The 27839-nt window shown below is 47.6% G+C and overlaps 1 protein-coding gene across 6 annotated transcripts; it reads right to left on the bottom strand.

Annotated features, from left to right (window-relative positions):
• Positions 1–442: 442 nt before the first annotated feature.
• MTMR9 (myotubularin related protein 9) lies at positions 443–26066 on the bottom strand. 6 transcript variants are annotated; one of them, XR_004355765.1, is made up of 13 exons: positions 25492–26050; positions 22963–23071; positions 22075–22200; positions 16892–17065; positions 15007–15224; positions 13903–14064; positions 11706–11847; positions 10312–10532; positions 8690–8841; positions 6764–8285; positions 4343–4402; positions 1916–2025; positions 443–1597 (listed from the first exon to the last, which is right to left on the bottom strand). XR_004355765.1 is itself a non-coding variant. In XM_032681248.1 (10 exons), exons 1-10 carry the CDS (start codon positions 25674–25676, stop codon positions 8122–8124), a joined length of 1653 nt encoding a protein of 550 aa, XP_032537139.1. In that variant the 5' UTR covers positions 25677–26066; the 3' UTR covers positions 4503–8121. The 6 variants fall into 6 exon arrangements, 1 of the variants encoding a protein (XP_032537139.1); XR_004355766.1 differs by lacking the exon at positions 1916–2025; XR_004355767.1 differs by lacking the exons at positions 1916–2025; positions 4343–4402 and having other exon boundaries at positions 7726–8285.
• Between the last annotated feature and the right edge of the window lie 1773 nt (positions 26067–27839).

Raw genomic sequence — 27839 nt, forward strand, 5'->3', positions numbered from 1 at the left:
ACCCTGGGTGTCTTTCTCTGGTCAGCACAGCCTTGGAGCTCACTAAGCCAGGTTGGACAGGGCTTGGAGCAACCTGGGATAGTGGAAGGTGTCCTTGCCCACGGCACGAGGTTGGAACAAGATGATCTTTAAGGTCCCTTCCAACCCAAACCATTCTGTGATTCTATGACAGTCCTCACCCATGTGTATCCTACAATTAAGTTGGAAAAGACCTCCAAGATCACTGAGTGCAACTGTTCTCCCAGCACTGCCAAGGCCATGACTAAACCATGTCTCCAAGTACCACATCCACATCACTGCTTCCCTGGGCAGCTTGTTCCACTCCTGCTCAGAGAATCTCTGTGCATGTCAAGATATGCTCCAAAAAATGCTCTATGGAGAGAGAGAGAGTTACAGGCTACTGAGAAGCTTGTATGGTTTGTATTTTTCATGTTATCTGGGTTTTAAGGTTTTGTGGGTTTGTCTGTTGTTTAGATTTCTTTTTTTTTTTTTTTAATAATGTAAATCCATGTCCGAAAGACTTCAAACATAAAAAACCAACCTGAAGTTCAGTAACAGACTAATGAGGGAATATTGGGAATGCAAATCAAGGGGAAGAGAACAGGACATGTTCCAACAAGCTGCTCTGCCTCTCAAGGCCATAATGAGAGGGAAGGAAAAGTCAGATCTGGGCTGGGTGTTGAGGTTTCTCAGCAGAAAGAAATCCAGGGAGCTGAAAACAGGGAGAGAGGGCAGCAAAAGGCTGATTTTAACTCAGAAGGGGAACAGCTTGATCCTCACAGCACATTATCCACCTCCCTCACTCAGACACCCTGGAACAGCAGCTGGGTTACAGATTTAGGGATGCTCCTGATTTGGAGAGCAACATATGCAGCCAGTCCCTGAGGGATCTGATTCCTCAGCAGTTGATCCCATTTCTTCCTGTCTCAAACAGTTCCAAAACTGCAACAAATTTAACATGGCGTCACCCAGGACCAGAAGAAGCCCCAGACCATTCCCACCCTCCAGGAGGGGCAGTTTATTAACACACAGTAAACTGGAAATTCCTGAGCATCCTTTGCATAGCCTGTGGTGAGGGACTTCTCCATGCTGGGACTCTGAGCTCTGCCAGGATGGTGACCAGGGTTGTTGGGAATGACTTCTGCTGCTGGGAATCTCCATCAGCAGACAAGCACTGTCCATCCTCTCCTAGGCAGCCATGGAGAGTGTTCCTGTCACTCTCCCCACTCTAACCTTTTTCCTTCCCTTTCCCATGGAGCATCCAGAAGTGCTGCTTGTTCAAAGCTTTCAGAAACAGCCTCTCCCAGAACCTCAGGCTTGATCTCCCTCCCATCCCCTCCTACATATTCTGTGGGGTTTTGTGGTCTCATCCTGCTCCCCTCTGCCCTTGCTGAACTTGCACCCACTGTGCTTGGATAGCTGAGGGAAAGAAGCTCTTCCCAGCCTTTCAGGACATCTGGAGACACAGCAAAGCTCTTGCCATAGAGATGCGCTGTCCCTGTGGTTCCTTGGTGAAGTGACTCACTTGAGATGACACCAGCAATCCTGTGGCAGTGGCAGGACCAGGACTTCACTCTCCCAAATCCCCGTCTGGTGCCTAAAACAATAAAAATAAAAAAGGAATTGTTCTTCCAGTCTACATGAGGATCCAGCTGCAGTGACAGTCTAAGATGACAGTTCATTAAGCCATAAAATCATGAAATGGTTTGGGATGGAAGGGACCTTAAAGCTATTTCATTCCAATCCCCTGCCATAGGCAGGGACATCTTCCACTATCCCAGGTTGCTCCAAGCCTCCCAGCAGTTCTCTGTTTAAAACAAAAAGCCCAAACTCTAAAACAACCCTTATTCCTGCCAGGAAGGTTTTATTCCATACCATCAAGGATTTACAAGCCAAAAGGAAATGTTGCACTTACCTTGCTGGGACATCACAAGTGTTTCTCATGCCAGGAAAGAGACAATCCTGGATGGTACCACCTCCGACTGGGATGTGCAGTCCTGGAAACTGGGCGTGTACCTTCCTAAGCTGTAACAAACCTGAGTTTAGTAACTAAACCAGTGTTTTTAAGACTGGTGTAACACATATCTCACCACAGTGAGTCTGTGTGTCACACAATCACAGAATGGGATGGGTTGGAAGGGACCTTAAGCTCATCCAGTTCCAACCCCTGCCATGGGCAGGGACATCTTCCGCTATCCCAGGTTGCTCCAAGCCCCATCCAACCTGGCCTTGGACACTTCCAGGGATCTGGGGGCAGCCACAGCTTCTCTGGGCAACCTGTGCCAGGGCCTCACCACCCTTGCAGCCAACAATTCCTCCCCAGTGTCCCATCTATTCCTGCCCTCTGGCAGTGGGAAGCCATTCCCTGCATCCTGTTCCTCCATCCCTCGTCCCAAGTCCCTCTCGAGATCTCCTGGAGCCCCTTTAGGCACTGGAAGGGGCTCCAAGTTCCCCCTGGAGCCTTCTCTTCTCCAGGTGAACACCCCCAGCTCTCCCAGCCTGTCTCCAGAGCAGAGGGGCTCCAGCCCTTCGGGCATCTCTGTGGCCTCCTCTGGACTCACTCCAGCAGCTCCACATCCTTGTTCCCCAGTGCTGGAGGCAGCTCTGCAGGTGGGGTCTCACCTGAGGGGGCAGAGGGGCAGAATCCCCCCCTCCCCTGCTGCCCACGCTGTGGGATAAGCCCAGGACACGGGGGGTTTCTGGGCTGGGAGTGCCCATGGCTGGGGCATGTCCAGCCTCTCACCCACCAGCACTCAAAGTCCTTCTCCCCAGGGCTGCTCCATCCATTCATCCCCAGCCTGGACTGATCCCAGGAGTTGCCCCAACTCAGTGCAGTGGTTGGGTTGTTTGCCAGCACTTTCACATACTGAGGGAGCACATTTGGAGCTTTAGGAGCAAACCCTCCATTAGCTGAGCTGCAGCATCAGATAAAGTATCTGAATCCATCAGCAACACCCTCACAGCAGAACATCAAAAGATCATCAGCTCAGCTCTCAAAGACAAATGCCAGGGGCTTGTCATGACATTCCCACAGCAGGGGAAGCTGTGAGCAGCCAACACAGCCCAGCATCACCGAGTTCCAGCCCATGTGCAATGGTAAATCCTCCTCATTGTCTTCTCTCACTGCTTGAGGGAAAAATAGGCATCATGGAAGAGAGTCCTGCAGTGGCATTAAATAATAACACTTGGGTTTTCAAAACAGAAATGCCAACAGTCTCAAAAAAAAAAGAAGCTGAATAAAACCAAATTTCAACACTTGGTCAGATGGATTCCTGATACATGAAGTGTCCAAGGCCAGGTTGGATGGGGCTTGGAGCAATCTGGAATAGTGGAAGGTGTTCCTGCTCATGGAGCTGGATGGTCTTTAAGGTCCCTTCCAATCCAAACTATTCTATGATTCTCTAGTTATTTTCTCCCTCCCCTCCTAAAATCAAGCTTAACCCAGATCAGGTTGCCTGATCACAGCTGAAAGTATTTTAAATAGACCTACTCTGTTTCACCTGGAACTTTTGGAAACATTTTGAAAATAGAGGGACTGAAAATCAATCTTTTCACATCAAATCCTTCAGCACCTTTCCCTGTGTTATCACATGGGGCTGCACACACACCTCCAGTCTCCATCTGCTCCAACATCAAAAGCCACAAAAACTCATCACCTTCCCAAGGAGTTGCAGACACCACAGATGACACTGCAGAGAAACAGAGAGCCCAGTGGTTCCCAGACTCCTGACTCATCAACAGGAAGAGATCCAGGAGCTTCCACAGTTCCCAACCTCCATTTCCCAAGAGCTGTTTAATCTTTTTTTGTTCCTTCCCCTGGCAAGTGCACCAGGGTACACCCACCTCCCTCAAAAACAACAGATAACTGTGACCCCAGGTCTGTGGATGGACTTCCAAGTCACAGAACAGTTTAGGTTGGAAGGAACCTTAAAAACCATCTCATTTCAACTCCCTACCTTGGGTAGGGACACCTCCCACTATCCCAGGTTGCTCCAAGCCCTGTCCAACCTGGCCTTGGACACTTCCAGGGATGGGGCAGCCACAGCTTCTCTGGGCAACCTGTGCCAGAGCCTCCCCACCCTCACAGAGAAGAATTTCCTCTCAATATCTAACCTAAATCTCCTCTTTTAGTTTAAAACCATTCCCCCTTCTGTCACCATCTCCCTTCTGCAGGGCTTTGCTTCAGTCCAAATCCCTTTCCCTCTGAATACCCCTGCCTCTCTGCCTTTGGAGAGATCAATACCAGCAAAAAACCTTGGCCAAGCTAATTATTTATCCATCATGTGCAGAGCTGGTGTCCAAGGACCAAAACCTTGCTATCAGAGCTCTGCCAGCCACTCACAGCCTCAGGGTCTCAACCTTCTCCTTCCATCCCTCTTCTACCATCACAGAACCTGTTCAGCTGTAAAATAAAACACACATGAGCTGAAAAGAGCTAAAATTTCAGGCAAGAACTCACATCCAGGTCACACACACACAGTGGGAAGCAGACGCTACACCAATAAAGATTCAGCACTATAATTAAAGAACTTTTTAGTCTTCAAGATTTTAATTTAAACAGACACATCTATTATGTTCTCACATATCTACAGCAAAGTTTACAGCCACTTTGTATCTGTTTTTCTCCCCCCAAATGGCTGAACACTGAGCCATGATCTTTTGTCCTCAGATTTGTTACCTTTTTTTTGCAATATATTCCATACCACAGCAGCTGGGGTTCTGTACACACACAGCATACACCTAAAATAGCACAACTCCCAGGCCTGCTATTGCAATTTTTACAAGAAAAATCAAGACTGATGCAGCAGCCAAGTCCAAATAGCAATTCCAGATGTTGGGACAGCAGTGCACTCATCACTTGAATTGGCAGCAGTGAACAGATACAGAGCATACACCACACAGTGCTGCTATCACAAAATACAGGGAGTGCTGGGATACACCTTCCCTCCTCCCACAGGAGCCTGGACACACAAGAGCACTTCCCAAGGCTGGAGCAAAGCACACATGAGACACCAAAATGCTGTACAGTGCAATTTGAAGTTCTATCCTATGCAACAGGAGTGCACTTCAACCAGTGCCACATTCAAGAGTTAGATCAATACAATCAAAATATTGAAGGTAAATAATTCCCTTATGAAAACTGTGCAAGTTAGTTCCTTTTCCCTTCTTCTTTTTTTCGTTGTTTTTTTTTTTGGTAAATGGCAGTGTCCTCATTGACTGACCCCAAAATTTGGAGGTGGGGCCCTCAGTGTCCAGCTTGTTCCACAATTAGTGTGTGCAAAAGAGCAGAAGCAGGGGGTCAGCAGGGGTGTAAGGCAGTGGCACAGGGAAGAGCCAGAGCTGGGCACTGCCACAGCACCTGGAGCTTGGGAAGACATTGGGAATCTGCAATGGGGGTGTCAGGGACTTCAGGGGGCAGGTGTCCCCCTCTAAGAGGGGGCAAATCCAACATCAATATTAAATACGTGATTAAATATGGGAGACAAGCAGGAAAGCAAAGAATTGGAGTGTTTCACACCAGCAGCCACCAGACTGGTGCCTGGGAAACACTGGGAATGAATGGAAAGGTTAAAGGAGAACATGGAAGCAGCCTGACACAAGAGCTCTGTGAACTGTCCTCTCCCAGGAGGAGCTAAAACATCACATCGTGTCTCAACTCCATCACCTGCAACACCTCACAGGCTGCTCCAGGTAACCTGTTTGCAGGGACAGGAATTATGGAATGAACTGCTGGAGCTGCTCAGGGTGACCCCAGCACTTCCACACAAAGGCTGGGATCCACCAAGCCAAGGCACACACAGCACTTGGGTGTGGATTCAGCCCTGAGACACAAGTGGAGGATGGATTAAATGCCAGCTCAGAGGGAATGTGCTGCCTTTTGTTGGCTGTCACAGCTGGTTTCCCAATTTCCTGGGATGCCTGCAGTTTGCAGGAGAGGCTGGAGGAGCCAGGCAATTAGATCCCAAAAAACCCCATCTCTGCTTCTCTATTATTTAGCTCAATCTATAATTACTGTGTTAGGAAATTGCATAACCTTTAAGGGTGTTTTATGTATAGCCTATTACAGGGAAAACAGTGCCTTCTGAATCCTTCCCATCTGGCTGGGGATAATGGATTTCAGATGTAGAAATCCTGAACTGGGCAGGGAAACACCACCCAGGGAGGTGCAGATCCCACAGACATGATTTTAAAGGGTGAACAGTCATTTTAAAGGGCTTATATTAACGACATACCCAGAGGTATCTCCAGCAGCCAGATTTGGAGGTGGGAAGAGGGAACAGCCAAATTGTGCCTCCCCTGTGATGCAGGACAGATCACCCTGAGCAGCATTCCCTGTGTCAGATTTGATTTAGTGAACAAAACCATCACTCTACAAACCTAGAAAGAAATCGGTGTTACAAGCAGGGAGAATTACTTTTCTGCCTTCAGTGGTTTAAAAGGGATCTTGGTATTTTTTCATGACTTTAGGGCTAAGTTTAGGTTAATCAAGAAGAAAAGAATTAAGGAAATAAAGAGTGAACAAAAGGCATTAAGGTAGCACTTAATCACTGTAACATAATTTTATATTGCTTCCTTGGTTATAGGATTTCCTTAGAATATATTTAGTGGCCACATGATTTTTGCAGATCACTCTCCAGCTGCTTCTACAACAACTAAAGATCCTGCAGTTTTACATTTATCTGTGTGAAAGTGGCTTTTAAATAAAGGCAGCTTCATTCCCCAAACTGGAAGCTCAACAGTTTCCAAAGAGAACACCACTGACCTCCTGCAGCTCCATTTCAGTAACAGCAAGATTTCTGGATAATCCCAGCCACATGTGCTGCTGTTAATTCAACTCTTCTCAGTCCTGTCCATCCATGGAATTGAGCTGAGAAAATGAGTATTTCAGACCTACTCTTACCTGTCTTTTGAAAGGAGAAAAAAAATTGCTAAAGAAAACTCTAATTTCATAAAAGCAGACTGAAGTTGCAGAAACAGGAAGAGCAGCTACAAAATACAAAGTTAAATGGAAAAAAAAAAGCTTATCCCTAAGGTCTTTAAGTAATTTTAGCAGCTACAAATCATCTAAACTCTGAGCATTTCTGTAGTGTGATGGCCCCTTAATCTGCAGCAGATCTGTGAGGTCACTTGAACTTCCAACTCCTGCTTTTTTGATGTTTCACAACATGGATATAAGAGCACAAGAGGGAAAAGCACATCAGCTGGAGCAAAAGTGCTTTGCTGAGCTGTAGATGCAACGCTGTGAACCTGGCCAGGTGTCCAAACCCAGCCAGGGGACTTGGAAATTCCAAGAAGGCAGCTTGGATCTGGGTAAAAGGACAGCTCTGAGCCCCTGTTCTGCAAGTGAACACCTCCAGCAGCTACCAAACCTTTTTGTTTTCCAGGCAGAATAAAAGAAGCTTGTTATTTCTTAGGAGATATTTATCCATGAGGGACAATTCCACCTGGAAGTCATGGCTTAAACATTAGCAGCAGAATCCCTACTTCAGTTCTGTATTGCACTGAAAAGTCTTGCTCTGGTTTGGTATTTAAATTTCTGCTCCCAAGCCAATGCTGAACACAAAAACCCAAGTGTCAGATATGAAGGCTACTGAGAGGATTGTGTAGACTGGCAGAAACTGTAGTTAGATTTTAACAATTTCTAGTTTTTCTAGGAAACTAAAGAACTAAGCTGCCTTACCTACTCTTGGAGAGAAAAGGTGCTTTCAGACAAAATGCCTTTACCTATCTATGTAGAAGTCTGTATTTTAATCCTGTGAGTGTTTAGAGAGTTCAACAAACCCAGACAAAGTCCAAAATAAATTGGAGACATCCTGTCTCTTGGCCCATCCTGGTCATCCACACAGTTGGAGGTAAAGAGTTCCAGCTCCTGCTGACACTGTACACAATGTTGAGACAGAGAAGCGGCCAAGAGAGGACACTGTGCCCAGCTGTGTCTTCTGTAAACAAAACAAAAATCCCTCCCAGGAGAGCAGGGAGGTTCATAGTGTGAAGGTTTCAGCAGTGGGAGGGCTGAGGGCAGCTGGGCCCAAGGGCTCAGCAACACATGCACTTTTCCATGTTCAGTCTTTAGTGTAGAGGGGGCTGGAAAGGAAGGACCTGAGGCAAAGCCCGGGCAGGTCACAGGTTGTGCTGCGCCCTCGCAGCCGCCTCCAGCTCTGCCAGCTGCCTCCTCAACACCTTCACCTTGTCCTGGAGTTCCTTGTTGTATTTTATAATCTTCACCATTTCTTCTTGGGCTTCCTCCAGGTACTGGGAAGGCCTGTTCCACCGGAGGAAAACACCTGAAAGCCCAGGGCAGACAGGTCACAAAGGTTTCTTGTTACAAGGAGTTTACATATTCCATCAGTTTACAAATTCTTCCCTTGCCCTCCCCCCTAAACAGCCATTAAAAATACTGACCCTCCTCTCCAAGTTCACCATTCTATTAAACAGGGTTAATAAAAGGAAAAATGAGGGGGTTCCATTCTTTTCCTCATATCCTGATCAGACCCATCCATGTCTCCCCGCTTCCACGACAGCCCACTTTGCTTCACTACTGCAAAAACTCTTCAGCACCCATGGGACGGAGAAAGTTCCTGCAGCAGGGAACCCACTGCACATGGATTATCCAAAAAGGTCAGGAGAAGCTTTACAAGTAGTCCCAAAGCAGATATTGTCTGTAACAGGAAGAGCAAGCCTGGCTTACCTGCCCAGAGCTGCAGGCTCTGTGGGGCCACAGCGGGCCAGATGACCAAGCTGTTGGCCTCGTAAATGGGATTCTGGAATTTGCTCAGCTCTTCATTCCTGTTCACCCAGGACCACAGGGACATGGTCTTTTGAGGCAGCTTCAGTTTAGCCCTAAGAAACCCACAGGAGCAAGTTAGTTTTGTACACTTTGATCCGTAAAGACTGTTTTAGTCAGAACCACACAGACTAGAAGGCCACAAGTTTCTCAACATGCCACTAGCCCAGATAATTCAGGACAATCCCTTCAGTACCTCTCACTATCGTGGCACAGGGTGCAAACCTAAAGCAATTTACTCAACCTGGCTGATTATCATTAGTTTTGAATAAAAGATGGGGAAATAACATTTATAAGTTGTGTGGAAGTTGGCTGCCTCCTGTCCAGGTGAAGGATCAGTCACCTCCCCACAGTGGTTCGAGTGCCAGGTTTTGAAAGGGATTGAATTCCTGTGTTAAGGCAGAGCTGGGAAGTGGGATGGGTCTGCACCAGGGAAGGATGGAAATGGAATTCTTGAGTACATAAAAGCAGTGTTACTGCTGGAATTGTGCAGTGGGCACATCTGACAGGTCCCTCTGGTGGCAGGAAGGATCTAAGCACACAGGGCGAGCAGTGCTGTTTTCCTGGGGCAACTCCACCACAAGGAGTTACACAGGGATCTCTATTCCTTAGATTGCAGCAAACATCCTGCCTGCACTAGCAAATTGAACTGCCAGCCAGGAGGAGATTCACCATCCCTGTGAATGCTTCAGACAGCACAAGCTTCACATCAGACTTCAAACCTTGTCTGTGCTCTCAGGCTGACGGGCTCGAATGTGACAGGCAGGTTATTACATGTAACATCCAATACTCTTCCAAATTCCATCTTATTGGTTTCAAGTCTAACTTGGTTTTGCAGATGACTAGTTCAGCAGCCCTGCAGAAGGCAGCAGAGTCTCCTCTAAGCCAAGATGAAGGGTAGAGAGGTTTATAGGAAGCTTTAAATTGCCTTTCTTATCTGTAATATCAGTTTGGTTTTTCCCTTCATGTTCAGTTAAGCAGGAGACCATCAGACATGGTCTTACTGGAGTCAGGAGTCCTGAGGGCAGAACTGTTAACCTCAAAACAGGAATCCAACCTCAAAACAGGAATCTAAACCTCTCTGACAGCTGTGGGAGGCTCCAGCCCTCCCCCCTCTTTGCTACTCCCAGCAGCCCCACTCAGGGCTGGACCTGGGGGTGTCAGGACCACCAGGCTACAGAGTCATGTTCCTCCCTGACAGGTAAGGACCAGACTTGCCAGCTGTGGCTTCTGATGCCTTGACCTTCTCCTCCAGGCCTGTATGGACAAGTTTGCTTCCCACAGCCATGACTCACGTCAAACTCCAGCTGTTTATTCTTTTATGGAAGAGTTTCTGTGTAACAGACTATATAAACTGGGGATGGGTGGGGATTTTTGGCCAGGTTGGAGCAACCTGGTCTAGTAGAAGGTCCCTGCCCAGGGCAGAGAGTTGGAACGAGATGATCTTTAATGTCCCTTCCAACCCAAACCATTCCATGATTTTTTTGTCAGACACACAAGGGTTCAAATCAAGCATCCTTACCAACCTTTCACTTTCATTGTTTCCCAGGAAAGTCCCAAACTGGGAAGCATAAGCATGTTCAAAGAGCATGATGAGGAACTGTTCATTGAACTCGAAGGAGCAAGGGAACTGCCGAAGGATCTGCCACACACAGTCCAGGAAGAGCAGGAACACCGGGGCCTCCCACTTCTGTTTGCTGTTGGAATAGGCTGACTGGGCACAGCGCTGCTGGAAAGGGTGACCAGCCTGTGGGTATCAGAGGAAGCATCACACACAAAGCAGTGGGATGTGGGTACATGGAGCAAAAAAGACCTTAGAGACAGTTCTGTCCATGTGACCATGCTGCTATTGCTCAGGCATCCAGTAACAAGCTGCTGGTAACCATTATACCCCTGTGCTGGCACTGCTGAGGCCTCACCTCAAAACCCTGGGGTCAGTTTTGGGTCCCTCATGACAAGAAAGACATTGAGGGGCTGGAGCGTGTCCAGGGAAGGAAATGAATTTGGGGAAGGGGCTGGAGCACCAGGAGCAGCTGAGGGAGCTGGGGGGGCTCAGCCTGAAAAAAGGAGGCTCACGGGGGACCTTCTGGCTCTTTGCAACTCCCTGACAGGAGGGGGAAACCAGGGTGGGGTCGGGCTCTGCTCCCAGGGAACAAGGGACAGGATGAGAGGAAATGGCCTCAAACTGTGCCACGGGAGGGTTAGATTGGGTATTAGGGAAAATTTCTTCATGAAGATGGTTGGCCAGGGCAGCAGTGGAGTCCCCATCTCTGGAGGGATTTAAAAGCCCTATGGATGTGGCACTTGGGGACATGGGTCAGTGGTGGCCTTGGCAGTGCTGGGGAATGGCTGGACTCAATGATCTTAGAGGGCTTTTCCACCCCTAACAATTCTGTGATTCTGTGACCAATTTGCCTGCCTTTCCCAGGTTGTGTGATCAGTCCTGTATTTGATCAGGGAATGTGACCAAGAACAAACTGGTGTGGGTGCACTGAGGGGCCAGACTGCAAAGGTACAAAGAGCAGAACTAAGGTTTTGTGGTTTAGTCTGAACAAGGCTCTGAAGAGATGGAAGAGATGGAACCTGGTCTGGGGGAAGGTGTCCCTGCCCATGGCAGGGGGGTGGAACGAGATGATCTTTAAGGTCTGTTCCACCCCAAACCATTCTGTGGTAAGAGATGTCCACCCTGAGCACACAAAACAGGCAGCTCCCCAAACCCAAAAAACTGCCAGGAGAGGCAGAGGCCCCACAAAGTGCCAGAGGTACAAATGACTCAGGGAATGATGCTGCTCTGAGGACAAAGGCCGTTCACACCAAGCAGGGCTGCAACAAGGCCCAACCTGTTTGCTGCCTCTCAGGCTATTTCCCAATCCAGCTGTCACTGGAACAGATTGCCCTTTTGTTCAGAGGTGTTTCTTACCTGCAGCCACTCCCTCACAACAAGAGACTCAAAGCCACGGATGGTCCTGCACCTTGGATCCAGGATAATCTGGGCCAGAGAAGTGACCTGGAGCGTGGAATCAGTTCCTTCCGTCCCATGGACTAACACTGATGCACCTTCCCTGGGAAAAAAAGAGGTGGGAAGGGACAAGAGTATGAATGAGCAGAACACATCCCAAGGGCATACACATCCCAGTGGATGCCATTACATCCCATGGACACCAGTGCTGACAATGCTGAGGTTCTGCTGGCTCTTTACCACCACATCCCTTAAGGAAGCATCCCACCTTCTCACCTGGGTCCTCACCAACACTAACCAGAGCTCTGCATCATGAAAGGCTCAGTTTCTTGCTAAGCAGTCTGGAAATCCAGGCTCTTTGTCTTGATCTCACAGGGAGATCTCCTTTGTGGTTCTCACTCTTTTGGATTGGCACCCCTGTGAGTTATAGCTGGGAAATGCAGCTCAAAATGAGCTTGTGTCATTCACTGTTTTGCTCATTACTCTCAAATCTTCCCATAAGCACTGAAATGAAGATGTATCACCACCCAGATGCTCTGCAAATCAGTACTACGAGGTTCTTGCTCAAACCTGGGTTTAATTTGGGCCTCAACTGAGGTTCTCTACTACTTCCTGAAAAGAGGTCAGAGCCAGGTGGGGGTTGGTCTTTTCTCCCAGGTAACAAGTGACAGGACAAGAGGAAACAGCCTTAAGTTGCAACAGTGGAGGTTTAGATTGGCTATCGGGGAAACTATCTTCACTGAAAGAGTGGTCAGGCTTTGGATCAGGCTGTTCCAAGCCCCATCCAACCTGGCCTTGAACATTTCCAGGGATGGGGCAGCCACAGCTTCTCTGGGTAACCTGCGCCAGGGCCTCACCACTGTTATTGCACAGAAATTCTCCCTAATATCTAATCTAAACCTTCCTTTCCTACCTAATGTTAACCTTTCTCTCCTCCTCTCACAGCAGTGACAGATAAAGCACAATTCCAAAGGCTCCCAACCTATGCCCTCCTCAAAGTGGGGCACAGCAGGATACCAGTATTTTCCCCTTTCACCTTTCAGGCCCCAGACCTTCAGGATGCTGCAGGATCTGTCCCAGCCATTCCTGCCCATGGTAAATAATGGAACCATCCCTGTCAGCTCACCTCTGACCTCCAGGCCCTGAGTGAAGCAGGTCAGGCACCTGACACAGCTCCAGGTAAACAGAAAAAGCAAAGCTGAACTTAAAAATGATGAAATCAGCCACTGTCCCAACAAGCCAGAATGGTTTCATCACTGATCTTTCTCATCATACGCATGTAGGAAAGAATTCCAGACAAAAGTATTGATCCAGAGCAATCCTTTTCTGGCACAGTCAGTAATGAAACCAGCACTGTCAGTGCTTTCAAAAAGCACAGAGCTCACGTTTCAAATGCTCTGATGCTGTTTTACCACTAAGACAGCATTCCAGCCTGCCTGTGTGCCTGCAGAACACTTTCTCCAGCTGGTATGAAAAGCCAAGTTTTCCCTGAGTTTTGGGATAGGCTTTTCTTGCTCAGAGCCACAAATAAAACACATTTAACTCCTTCATCTGGCCTTACAAACCCTAGCACCTGACAGGGAGGTTTGGCTCTCCAGGCTGAGGTCTGAACACAAGTCAGCAGGATTTGTGACAGAAATGTCAGGTTAAGAGAGGTCATGAGCACTTAGAAGGGATGAGCAGGATTGCTTAGGGGTGAAAATGTAAGAGGAGAAAAGCACTGGGCCAATTCCTGGGGAAAACAAGGAAATGCCATTGGTTTAACCTCTGTAAGTGAGGTGGGGTACTGGAAACTTTCAGCTCAAAAGAAAAAAGGACTTTTTGAAAAAAAAAAAAAAAATCAACCCTGTGTCCTCTCTTTACTCTCAAACAGCATTTCAGATGGGCACATTTTAACCTAAACCTTCCATAAAGCAATCTAAATTAGATTGGTTGCATCAGACATCGGAATACACCTCAATTACATAATTTAAACCCTATTCTTAGTTGAGGTTGCCTCCCTCAGCATGATTTACTGGAGGAACATTCCTTCAGCAGGATGATGAAACAGTATCTTGCATGGGGACGAGCCAGATCGTGGAGGGCAGTTATTAATACTTCCAGAGGTATCTAATGACAAAATGAATGAGAAACTCAAGCCTTTCTGCAAGAGATTTACCTGTCAATGCACTGAGCAGCCAGACAAGCCGTGGTCAGGATCTCCTTGACATGAGTCAGCCAGTTGGAAGCTTCCAGTTTACTGAGCCAGCGGTCCATGTTGTGGGACTGGTCATTACAAGCTTCCACCAGTTTGATGAGGCTTTCCTGCAGGATATTAAACCTTTGGGAAAAGGAAAATGTTATTGGAAACATAAGAAGTAACACAGGAACCAGGACATGGATTATTTAGTGTTTATATTGTGGTTTATTGTGGTTTATATTGTGGTTTATTCATTCCTCTGTTTGATGCATGTAGAGCTGTAAAATAATCAACAAAAATTTAAGTTCAAGTAAAAACTTCAGAAGCAAAACCAAATACTTCAAAGTAACAGCCAGGAAATTCCTAAATTAACTCCTCAGGAGCTGGTCTACAGAGGGATGAGGGGAGTGACTGCTTTCCAATAGGTCCAGTTAACATTACTGCACATCTGTGTAGAAGGATTTCCCAAAATTAAGGTTGAGAGAAGTTCAACAAGGCCAGGCTAAAAGTCTGTTTAATTTAGTAACTTGTCTCCAAATGATCAAACAATATTAGATGTCCAGTGAAAGTACCAGCTCATAGAATCACAGACTGGTTTGGGATGGAAGAGATCTTAAAGCTCATCTCATTCCCATGGGCAGGGACTCCTTCCACTATATCCCACGTTGCTCCAAGCCCTGTCCAACTTGGCCTTGAATGCTTCCAGGGATGGGGCAGCCACAGCTTCTCTGGGAAAATCCTCTGGATAAAACTGTGACTGCCACTGCCACAGAACAAATCCTCACCTGCAGAAGTTTTCTGGCTCCTTCCAGTGCAAAGGGAACACAGGAAGGCTGGAGTGTGGCTATAGCTGGCACAGGGAGATGCCTGATGCCTGAAACCTGCAGCAGGTTGTTCAGAACAAGGAACCGAAACCCAAATAACCTTTATCATCCACACATCCTGATTTGGCCATAAAAGGAACATGACCCTGCTGACAGGAACCAGGATACACAACTCTTCTTACAGAGCAAATACTTCATGAAGCAACCCACAGCTCCGACAAAGCCAAGCCCAAGGGAGGGCCTGTGTGATTCCACTCACCTCTCGATACCCTTGTGAATCCGCCTCCACTGGGGATAGTGGACTTCTTGCTCAAAGCCCCCTCCTTTGGCCCTGGCCTGCTGGGCCACATTCAAGGACCTGGTGTCAATGATGTAGCCACGTTTGCCAGGCCGGAGCGAGGCGTTGATCAGCTTCTCGTCCTCCTTGCAGCGTCTCCCGTTCGTACCTGTAAGGGGTTGGCTGCTTCTCATCATGATCTGGGGAGACACAAAACCAGGAATCAGGCACTGGAAATGGAGGGAGTTCAGACTGAAAGGCACTTGAGCTCTAAGCCTTGCCCTGAATCCTTGAGGTTTTTTTAAGTCCAAACTTTTGCAGGAAGTGAACGTATTTAAAAACCAAACTAGATATCCTCGAATTGAGGATATCTGGCAGGTAAAGTTCTAATTACAGATATCATCTTAGGGGCTTTATCCCTTTAATTATGCCTGAAATACCATCTTTGTGAAACTCTGAACTGGCTTCCTGCTGATGGCTCATTTATAAACCTTGGAAGTGTTATAAATCCCTGGAGGTGTTCAAGGCCAGATTGAACGGGGCTTGGAGCAACCTGGTCTAGTGGAAGGTGTCCCTGACCATGGCAGGGGGTTGGAACTGGATGGTCTTTGAGGTCCCTTCCAACCCAAACCATTCTGTAATCCTATGAAGCAAACATTTTCGGGATTGCCATTTTTAAGGTCTCTTCCCAACTCTGTTCTTAAAACACTCAAATCATTCACATGTTAAAGATGCCTCTTAGGGACAGTTTTCCCTCGTGGATAAACTAATAAACCTTAAGTCCACAGACTGATGAGCTGAGATTTCTCTTTAGCAAATGCTTTTCAATTCAGGAGCTCCCCAGCAGCTCAAATGATCACTAAAATGTGAGGGTAGCCAGTCAGCAACCCCAAGAACATTTGGGAATTCAGAGGCAAGAGGAGAACATGTGGACAAAGTTACAGTCACAAGTTCAAGTGCTCTGAGCCACACACCATTATATCCCTCACACCTGAAACATGACCAATTTGGAGAGATAACTGAGCAAATCTTCCTCTGATGGTTTTCAGCACAGCTGAGAAAAAGCAGAAAGTACAACTGATACAGAGCTGGTGGGTGGCTGATTTTAAAGCAAGGCAAAAAAGCCCCAAGTTATTACTGAGTCAGACTAGACATCCTCGAATTCAAGGCTTACAGATCTTGGCACCAGGAGGTGAGAAGGCATTAGAGCATTTGAGGAGCCTGTATCAAGTTTAAAAGCTGCAGGTTGGACATCCCAACATCCTGAGAACTTGTTACATCAGCAAGAGACACAATTACTCAACAGTTTGATAGAGTGCATTTCTTAATTACAGCGTATCAGTCACTCCATTAGACTCTGGCTTGTCAAAAAGCCTGTGCAACACCAAGAATTTGCTGCTCCTGAATTATGTTGCACTGCCAGGCTCAGAGAACAGCTTGTTCTGATCCTCCTACCACAGGCACAGAGCAGAAGCAGTGCTGGCTCTGCTGTCACCATGATGTGATGAGGGCCCACCACTCAGGCGGGACAATGTGGCTCCTGCCATCCTTCCCTTGAAGCCTCTTGGCAGACAAAGCAAGTCAGGGTGCCAGCAGTGCTTTTACAAACCTCATCTTGTTCTTAACTGCTGTAAGCAAGCTCATGCCATGCACATTCCCAAACAAGCACATTAATGGCTATTTCTAGGATGGAGATGACTCATTCCATCCCCCAGAACCAGTTTCACTGCAGCCACTGAGAAAGTCGGAAAATAAACCAGGCGAACATCACAAACTGTGTTAATTCCAGAGCACAAGTCGCTTTTCCATTAAACAAACAGATCCACACACTTCCTTCAGGAACAACCAACACCCAAACCCAGCTCACCATCCCATTCTTCCTGTGGTAGTAGCTGAGGACTGGGAAGCGACTGCCGTGGCGGAACATGGCGACCTTCCGGAGCTCGTCGTCGGTGATGCATTTGGGGACAATGACAACTGGAGGGTAGGAGGGACACACGGAGAATTCCTTATTGATGCAGCTGAGACGCCACTCATCTGTCTGAAAAACACCAGAACACACAGGCTTTGGGTCAGAAAACACATTATTAGTGGTAGAGCATTAAAACCCGGGAAGAAGAACTTCCGTGTGCAGGATAAGGCACACACAGAGGAATATTGGTGATCTGCTCCATCTGCACCACAGGAGAAAGCTCAGTTGTCCTTTTACCAACCATTTATAGGTCTGTTGACCCATTAATTTTCCCCCAAATCCTTGATGCTCCCTGAAAACATCTCGTGGCAGCAGCTCCCAGACACTCATTACCCAACATGCAGATAAAGAAGTGGAGGAAATGATCAGGTGATTCTGGTTCTAGAGGTGCAGGACTTGAACAACAGTCCCCTCTCTGGTTTATTCACATCCTCAAACAGCACCAAATAAGCCCAAGTGGTCAGAAATGGGTGATTGTGGCTTTCAATTATTTCACAGGCACAGACAATGTGAGACATCCCAGAGCAGGAATGTGTTCCTACATCAGCAAATTTAGGGGGCAGAAAGGTTCATTTAGATCCAGTAACATGGGCTCAACCCTCCATCTGTGCTGAAAGAAGAGTTCACAAGACAAAGGGGGCTGAGAAATGCAGGAATTTCCACCAACTCCAGATGTTGGAGCTGCCTTGAGGTTAAAACTGCAATTTAATACCTCCAGCTTGGTTCTTTTCCACGTACTTAATGACAGCTCTTGCTCCCAAAGCATCTTCTGGAAGTAGCAGAGCATCCAAGGCCCAAGGTCTCATCCTCAGCTCCTGTTATGTAACTTTTGAGCTTCCAAGAGCCAAACCCTTGGGAAAGAACTGCTGAGTGTTGGCACCTTGCACCTTACAGGCACTTGGCATGAGAACTCAGGCACCTGATACCCAGGGTCAGACACAGGGCTGGGCTCCAGCTCAGGGAAGAAGGTCAACAAGGAGCTCTGCAGGAGGCAGAGACCTCATAGAAATGCCATAAAACCTCTGCTCATGTGTTCACAGGAAGTTTCAGCCAGACTAAAAGGCAGAAGGGTAAAGCAGGTAGCACAGAAAGGAAGGGAAGAGCACAAATGAACCTATAACAAGATACACAAAACCCCACCTCAATTCAGGTCTGCTGGTTTAACATCTATTAATTGCACATTTCTGATCAGAATTAGGTCTTTCTCCCTCTTTCCTTTGTTCCAGAGGCTTGCTACCTCTTGCCATGCACCTCCTGGCTGCTACCTGCTCATATAAATCATCCTGACCGGCTCACTGCTCCAGTGGAAAACTGGGATCAATTCACAAAGGTTTTCTGGCAATGAAGTCTTTCCATCAGATCAACAAGCTGATCTGACTCACAACACTTTCAGCAGCAGGAGCTCTGAGGCCTGGGATATGTGGCACTGGAGACAGTAAAATTGTCCTTTTTAGTGGCAATCTAAGAAAAAGATGCTGGAAAAACACACATTATGTGCATCAGGATCAGCAGCAGCAGCAAGAGCAGAAATTGCTGCCTGTGTGCAGTGGCCCAGCTGGACAGTATTGCACCACAACCTTATTTCATTATTAATTAGCCTCAAAACAGCTTCTCTGAACAGCTCCAGTTTACAGAAAGCAGAGCTTCTCCCAGATGCAAAGTCAAACTGCCTCTGGCCATCAGGTTATAAGCAGAGATGAAAAGTTCTGGATCACAAAAGGCATGTGGCTGGTCACAGCTCCAGTTTTTAATGCACCAACAATGACAATTTTTATAAAATAATGCTATTGTTATAGCTTTTTTGGGGTGTCTGTGTTAATTTATGCATAAAGGTGTAAAATCCAATTACAATGAAAAAAATCTGTGCGGATCTGGAATATAAAACTGATAAATACATTACAGGAATATAAAACTGATAACCTCCCCCTCCCCAGGATGTGGGGAAGGTGAAGGCAGAGCTCTGTGGTGTGTTTGAGCCTGGCTGTCACTGGTATCACCAGCATGAAAAGGACTGGAAGAGCATTCCCTGATTTATCTCCCACTCTGGTAATTTAACTCTGCCCAGAACCTCCTCCCCTCTCCACTTATAACACGAGACAGATGATCCTGTTATGTCATCCAGTTGTAATTTACTCTTCCACGGGAAGGAGGAGGGGCCTGGCAGCAGTTGGTACCATTTGTCTTCCCTGGCACAGCTCCTCCTGCAGAGATCCCATTAACCTGTGCAGTGCCAGCTTCACACTGCTGGAGTAAACTCCATTCTTAGCTTTTTTTTGGGGTACAGCTGTAATTTGGGAGAAAAAATGACAATTAGAACTGGAAGAGGGAGGTAGCAGCAATTTAGGTATGTGCAGCAGAGAGCCTGCAGTGGAAGGGAGGAGGGACCTCACCTTCAGCATCACCAGGTAACTGTGTTGTGTAAAACTCAGAGAAAGCACAAAATTAACATTTAATTCTCCCAATGTGAGATCTGTTCTTTTAGGAAGCAAAAAAAGTTAAGGACAGAAGCAGCAAAGGACACTGAGCACAATGGAAAGGACTCCAAAGAAAGAAAAATGAGTGTTTTCTCCTTGCAAGATTAACTCTGGGATTTCTACTTTTCTTGTCCTAGCATTTGTTTAGAGATATTGATTTCCAGAAGTCCAAGATATCCTTCATCCTAAAACTCAGAATTGCCAGGAGAGGTTGTTTTCCACAAAACAGTAGGGGTGACCCAAACCATTGTAAACTGAGCCCAAAGTCAGAAAATTGGGATTTTTTAAAAGAAGCTCCAGCAAGATAAAGCACAATTGAACCATTCAGATTCCTGAGCCCTTTCCAGCCACGAAGGGGAAAGGGAAGAGCAAAAAAATGGAGGGAAGAAAAGAGATAAAAAGGGGGAAAGAAAAAATAGGGAAGGGAAGAAGAAAAAGAGGAAAGGGGGAGAAGAAAAAGAGGAAAGGGGGAGAAGAAAAAGAGGAAAGGGGGAGAAGAAAAAGAGGAAAGGGGGAGAAGAAAAAGAGGAAAGGGGGAGAAGAAAAAGAGGAAAGGGGGAAGAAAAAGCAGGAAGGGAGAGAAGAAAAAGGAGGAAAGGGGAGGAGAAAAAGGTGGAAAAGGGAGGAAGAAAAAGGATGAAAGGGGGGAAAAGAAAAAAGAGGAAAAAGGGAAATAAAAAGATAAATAAGTGAATTTTCTGGCAATAAAATACCTTTATGTTAATTATACTGTCAGTGTACAAACTTCTCATGGCCTCTTCACATAATTTTAGGAAACAATTTCCAGTTAGTTTGCAGTGTCCTGAAGTTGTGGAATTTGGCAGAAGAAAAACCTCTCAGCTCTTCTCTGACTGCTCAATAAAAACAAGAAATCCTTACACAAACTCTGAATTCCATTCAGCCCCTCACTGGTTATGCAGTAGAAGAATACAAAGAACATCACAGACAATCTAAATTTTTAATGTATTATCTAATTTTTAAAAAAATTATAACTTTTACAGCTTTACTTTGCCATTAGAGAATGTGTCCATGTTTTAAAACAACTCTCCTGTGGCAGAGAAACGTGGAATTAATACATTACATGGATTTGACATGTGGGGGAAGGTCAGGGATAACAGATCCAGGTGGATGATTTAATGGATGCGGGGGAACCTCTGGAATTCTACTCATTTAACTTATGGCAGAAAGAATTTAATCAACCTTTTACTTCACATAAGGCAGTTTCATCACAGAGCAAGGAGTATTTGGTAAACAACAACATATTTATCTGTTGTTCAGGGAATGTAAATCATTTGAAGGTGGCTTTTGACAGCATTTTGTTAAAAAAATTGAGGTTTTAAGGGTCAAAAGCCAAGAATTAATCAACAGTTGCCAGACAGGGATATTTTAAAGAAATGAAATATTGCTATATAATAATATGATTTTTAAATATAAGTCTTACAAGGAGCAAATATTCAGAAAAACAAGAGATTCACAAATGTATTTTAAAATCTCTGAAAAAATAAGGAAAAAAAAGCATATTAAGGGATCCATGTGTTGCTAGTTATGATAATAAGTCAGACTGTCTGTCTTTGGACATCAGATGAAGATAAGACACATGAGAGCTCTCTAATTATGAGACAAAAATAGCCAGATCTCTGAACTCCTTTAATTTTCTGGTGATTTCATCACCTGAATCTGGCCAAGCTGATGATATTATTCAGTTATCAGTCCCAGGCAGGAAGTGATAGATGCTGCAGACAGGCTGGGCTGCAGATAAAAGAAAAAAAAAATCAATGTTCTGTGCTGCTGCACTAATGGATGTGGGCTCAGCAACCTGAGATGGTGGAGCAAGTGCTCATATTGGATGGGAAACAAAGACTTGGAACACAGAGATGCAAATCCAAGGAAGCTCCTGCAACCAAGATAGTTCAGCATCCTAAAATTAGGTTCAAGTCAAATTCTTATCCTAAAATTAAGTTTGAATAACAGGCAATGCCACAAGAACAATTCCTACCCAAAATAATATCAACATGTACCATAATACCAACCAAAAATATCAACATGTACCATATCAACACGGCACCAAAATAATATCAACATGTGCTCAACAGCACCTGGAAAAAAGAGGACTGGAGGTTTCCTGCTCTCTAAACCTCCCTGAATATTTCCCCAGCATGAACTAGAGCTGAAAGAGTTTCAAATTGGGCATCTTTACTGTCATATTCCTGGAGAGATGAGGAATCCTGAGCAATTTTATTAAAATATTAATTTCAATTAAGGGATTGACAAAGATTTATTTCACTCCACTCCAGATTCAAAGTTAAGTGAAGCAAACCCTGGCCAAAGGGCTTCAGTTTGTTGTTTTAATAAAGAGAGTCATTCACAAAGGACAAAACATTTCCTACCTTTGTGTCCTCCCAGATAAGTTTTAAAAAGTCCTCAAATCTCCTCTTGTACGACACACAAATGCCTGATGTTCACAGAGTGTTTGAACAACACTCACTTCTCACCCAGGCAACAGATGAATTTTTTACCATCCAGGATTTTCAGTTCAGCCACTGCTGGGTGAAATCCTTCAGGGAATATCCAAGAGCCTGTGGAAATCCTTCCAGTGCAACTCACCACTGAGCTGAGGAGCTCAAACTCCTGGTCAGGCAGGAAGGAGCGCCAGCCGTCCTCCAGCACCTCGAACATGGGCCGGTAGAAGAAGGGATACAGGAGGGTGACAGAATCCAGGGTGGAAAGGACCTGGGAGGATCAGAGAAAGCATGGAATCATGGAATGGGTTGGGTTGGAAGGGAACTTAAACCTCAGCCCATTCCAACCTCCTGCCATGGGCAGGGACACCTCCACTACCCCACGTTGCTCCAAGCCCCGTCCAACCTGGCCTTGGACACTTTCAGTGATGGGGCAGCCACAGCTTCTCTGGACAACCTGTGCCAGGGCCCCCCAACCCTCACAGCCAACAATTCCTTCCCAATATCCCATCTAAGCCTGTCCTCTGGCCATTTGAAGCCATTCCCCCTTGTTCTGTCACTAGATGATTGTATGATTCCTGATGCTTCAGCATAATGAGCTTCCCATTCCCAAATGCTGTGGCAAGATATGGGCTTAAAGAAAGGAGTTTCAGGGGTTTTTTAATTAAAAAAAAACCAACAAAAACAAACCTAGAGGCAAACCCCATGATTTTAACAGTTATCAGCAATCATAGATTGGTTTGGGTTGGAAGGGACCTTAAAGCTCATTCAATTCCAACCCCCTGCCGTGGGCAGGGACAGCTTCCACCAGACCAGACTGCTCAGAGCTTCATCCAGCCTGGCCTTGAACACTTCCAGGGATGAAGAATCCACAACCTATGGGAAATATCCCACAACCTGGTGGGAAATACTCCAGAATTTTCCTTTCCCTTACATAACACCAATGAAAACCTCCCTAACTGGAGACAAAAAGCTGTTGAGGCTGAGGTGAGATGGAGACCCGCGGGTTCCGTTGATGCTGATGAATCCTCACCTCGATGGAGCTGGCGATGTTCAGACATTCCTCCATCCCAGGGATGTCCAGCTGGATGATCCTCAGGTCTTTGCACTTTATGACAATGGTGCCCAACGATCCCACGAACCTACAGCAGGACATGGAACAGGAGCCTCATCAGAACAGGATCTGGGAGCTGTGAGGGGATGTCACAGCTCTTCCCACCACAAATTCCTACAAGGCAAAACTCCATTAGCAGCAATTTTTCCCCAATATCATCCTGCAAGAAAAGAAAGATATAAAAGCAACTTGTTATTTGGTATAAGCTTGTTTTTATTTTATTTATTCCATCCTTGTGCTATGGAGTGGAAGTATAGGTATTACACCACTGTGAGGGTGACAGGACAAGGGGGAATGGCTTTAAACTGCCAGAAGACAGGGTTAGATGGGATTTTGGGAAGGAATTGTTGGCTGTGAGGGTGGTGAGGTCCAGTACAGTTTTCCCAGAGAATCTGTGGCTGCCCCATTCCTGGAAGTGTTCAAGGCCAGGTTGGAGCAGCCTGGGATAGTGGGAGAGGAAATAAGTATCAGGGGGTGAAACAAGATGATCTTTATGTTCCCTTCCACCCCAAACCAGTCTGGGATTTCTGATTTAACAAGGAAGTTTGGTGTTTGATCCCTGCAGTGCCAGGATTTGCCCTGCAGATCTCAGGGAATGAAGGTCTTAACCCCCACCACCACTAGTTACAAATCCAGGGAGACCAGAAAAACCTCTGGTTCCAAACCAAACCCAGCTCCCAGATGCCCTCATCAGTCCTATTCCAGCTGTTTAAAGAGCTACAAAAGCTCAAGGAGCAGTTTGATCATCTGATAAATCTGAAAAAACACTGTTTTGTACAAAAAACCCCTCTTATAATTCAGTGGGAGAAGAGATTTTCTGAGCCTGGCACAACGTTGTGCACTAAGAACCTGCAGCAGGGTCAGGCTGGGCCTTTCTAAACCCTTTACAGATCTGAAAGTCTCATTATTCCATCCTCTCCAGCACTGGGAAAATGCTCTTATCCCTTCAAATGGTAAAGTTTCACTCCCACAAAACTACTCAGGGGCTGCTCTGGAGACCTCCTGGAAAATAAGGGCTGTGAGTATCTGCAGAGTAATTCAGTAGTAAATCAGGTGCTGAGCCAGCAATCCCTCCTCATAACTCCATGTTCCTTCCTTATTGGGGATTAACTTCCACTGCAACTGCAGCTGAGCTCATAAAAAATTTAAAAACTGAAGGAAAAGCTTGTAAATATTAATTTTCAAAATGGAGCTTTAGTACAAGGAGTAAGAGGGATGAGGCCAAACCCCCCGGAGGACTCAGCAATGCTCCATGGGAACACACTCCCTGAGTTTCCCACCCTTCTGCTCCTTTCCCACTTCAGAAAAATCAGGAATAAACTTAAGCAGCAACAGATTTAATCAGCATTCAGCAATTCCCCCCATTCCAGACTCTTTGCCAAGTTGGTGGGTTTTAATTGCTCCTGCTTGATTTTTCCAGACAAATCTGTTCTACCAGATTTCTTTAAAAGGCAAGAAAAATGGGAAAGATCTTGTAATTGATTAAAAAATTATGATGAGGAAGCTGAAACAGGAGCAAGTGAGGGAGCAGAAGACCAGGTGAGATGGGGCAGACACTGAGGGACGGAAGGGTGATGGGGCAGGTAAAGCAGGAATGAAGGTAAAAAACCCCAAATCTTTGGAGCTTCTGTAATAAAAACAGGGTGGGGAAGAAAAATAATGGGAGTGCTGCAGCTACAACTCAACTGAACCACAAAAATACGTTGTTAAAGGGTTACTGAGTCCCATGAGGAGTTGGAGGAGCGAGGGATGATGGTGTGGAGCAGCAGGAGGTGGATTTGGGGATGAGAAATTCCAGAGTCCATCAGTTTTGGTGGGTGACACAAAGCAAATCCCTCCACCAGCGCTCTGACTTCCATCCCCTTTGCAAAGGACAGGGTAAAGGAGGTGGTAAAAATGCAAAGGAGGTGGTAAAGTTGCATTATTTAGAAATTATATACAGTGTTTCAACTGTTATTGAAGTATTCAAGTGTTTCAAGGGTTATTGATGGATCCACTCAATAATTAACACAGAGCAGAAGTGTTCAAACACACAAATTTTGATTCTCCATATGACCAAAAAATTAACCTTTCAGATGCAGCAGTCAAAATGAACATCCAAGCAGAAGGAAAACCCTGCTCTGTGCTCTCATAGGAACATTTAGGTTGGAAAAGAGCTCTGGGATCACCGACTCCAACCTGCAGCTTGGCACCACCTTGTCACCCAGACCATGCACTGATGCCACATCCAGTCGTTCCTTAAACATTCCCACGGATGGGGACTCCACCACCTCTCTGGGCAGCCCCTTTCAGCGTTTAACAACCCTTCCCGTGAGGAAATTTCTCCTGATGTCCAACCTCAACCTCCCCTGGCGCAGCACAACCCCACTGCCATCTCCATCCTTCCTCCTCTCCACACCTGGATCCGGGACAACCAGCCTTGCCAACCACTCTCCCGAGAGGCCCCACCTTTTCTCGCAGGAGTCGATGTTGGAGTGGAGCAGCCACAGCTCCTCGGCGTTGTCGTGGCGGCGGGACGAGAAGATGAGGTGGTGGCCGGTCAGGCACAGCGTCCCCTCCACGGCCGCGTGGAACGGCCGGTGCAGCACCACATTGTCGGCGCGGGGCGTCTTGATCAGCTCGGCGAACTCCATGGCGGGGGCGGGAGGGAATCACCGGGAAAGCTCACCGGGAAAACAGGGAGGGGGTGGAGGCGCCGGGGAGGGTCTGTGCGGTCCCACCCGCGCGGGAAGGGGCATAACCCGCCGTGGCCGCGGCTCTCGGGTGGGGATGATGAGCGGAGTGGGGGGGGGGCGAGGCCCTCACAGGGACCCCCCTTTGCCCTCAGGGCCCGGGGGAAGAGGGGGGGAGACACAGAGCGGGGCGGTGAGATCCCCGGGGGGTCAGAGCAGCGGGGGAGCCCTTGAGGGGACAGGAGGTAGCCCCGGGATCCCCCGAATTCCCAGGACCCCCCGGATTCCCGGGAGCCGCCGGCGGAGCGGCACGGGCCGGAAGCACCTCCCCGGGTACCTCCCCGGTCACGTGATGCCGCCCGGACCAATCCGCCTTGGAGGAGATGGTGGTCCAGGAAAAGAGCCCGGCGCACCCCGAGACCCCCGCGAAAAAGGTTCCGGGAGAATCACGGGGGGATGGAAGACGGGGGCGGGGCGAGAGGAGGGGCTTAGGGGAAGGGGCGCGGCCTTGAGGGTAAGAGAGCCTATGGGAAAGGAGACTGCGGGGGCGGGGCTTAGGGAAGGGGAGGGCAAAGAGGGTAGGGCATGAGTGGGCGTGGCTCGTGGATGGGGCGGGGCTTCGTTGGGGCAGGGGGCGGGGCTCGGGGAAGGCGGGGCGGGAATGGAGCGAGGATGGGAGCGGGAAGAGAGAGGGAGTTGACTGGGAATGGAAACGGGCAAGGGAGAGGGAATGGAGTGGGAGTGGGAACGGGCAGTGAGTGAGAATGGAGTAGGAATGGAGCCGTCAAGGGAGAGGGAATGGAGCGGGCAGGGAGAGGGAATGGATCGGGCAGGAAGCAGGAATGGAGCGGGAATGGGAATGGGCAAGGGAGCAGGAATTTGCTGGGAATGAAGCGGGCAGAGGCCGGGAGTGGAATGGGAATGGCAACGGACAGGGAGCGGGAATGGATCGGAAAATGGAGAGGGAATGGAGCGGGCTGGGAGTCGGGAATGGAGCAGGAATGGAGGGGGCAGGGGAGAGGGAATGTAGGGGAAATGGGAACGGCAGGGAGAGGGAATAGGAACGGGTAGGGGGAAGGAAATGGAGAAGGCAAGGAGCAGGAATGGACTGGGAATGGAGCGGGGAAGGCAGTGGGGATGGAGCGGGAAGGGATGGAGCAGGATCCCAGCGCCCCAGCCCGGGGCGGTGGGGCAGGGCCGGGGTCGGTGCCCGCCGGGGCAGCCGCGGTTTGGATCCAAAACCTGCGGGAATGGAGCAAACGCATCCCCAGGTCCTGGCTGAGCCCGGCCCGGCCAAAAAATGGAGAAACGGCCAAAAATTCAGCCCGACCACCTCACACTGTTCTGAAATCCTTCTCGGGCTCTTCCCCAAGGACACCCGGCCCTGGCAGGGGGGCGGTCCCCTCCAGCTGCCCCTCTGTGCAGGGACACCCAGAGCACCTTCCAAGCTGGGTCAGCACCCGGCAGTTGTGTTTCCATCACGGAATTATGGAATGGTTTCAGTTCGAAGGGAGCTTAGAGCTCATCCCATTCCACCCCCTGCCATGGGCAGTGACACCTGCTATCCCAGGTTGCTCCAAGCCCCATCCAACCTGGGACACTTCCAGGGGTGGGGCAGCCACAGCTTCTCTGGGCGCAACCTGTCCCAGGGCCTTACCACTCTCCAAGCCAACAATTCCTTCCCAATATCCCATCTCTCCCTGCCCTCTGGCAGTGGGAAGCCATTCCCCTTTGTCCTATCCCTCCAGGCCCTTGTCCAAAGTCCCTCTCCAGCTCTCTTGGAGCCCCTTTAGGCACTGGAAGTTCTGACATAACATCCTACAGCCAGCGGTGAGGATGCAGGGCCAGATGTGCATAAAATCAAATGCTTTTCTCTCAATTATTATGGTAAAAGACCTCTGTTAAGAAGGTCTGAAAGGTCAGGCACAGCTCAAAACTAGATGTCCCCACTGAATTTATTGACAGAGTCGTGGGAGGGATGCCCATCCCTGGAAGTGTTCCAGGCCGGGTTGGACAGGACTTGGAGCAACCTGGTCTGTTGGGGTTGGAATGAGATGATCTTCAAGGCCTCTTCCCACTCAAACCATTCCGTGGTTTTATGATTAAAAACCAAAATCAAGGCTG

Source organism: Chiroxiphia lanceolata, chromosome 3 (genome assembly GCF_009829145.1).
Source record: "Chiroxiphia lanceolata isolate bChiLan1 chromosome 3, bChiLan1.pri, whole genome shotgun sequence".
NCBI lineage: Eukaryota > Metazoa > Chordata > Aves > Passeriformes > Pipridae > Chiroxiphia > Chiroxiphia lanceolata.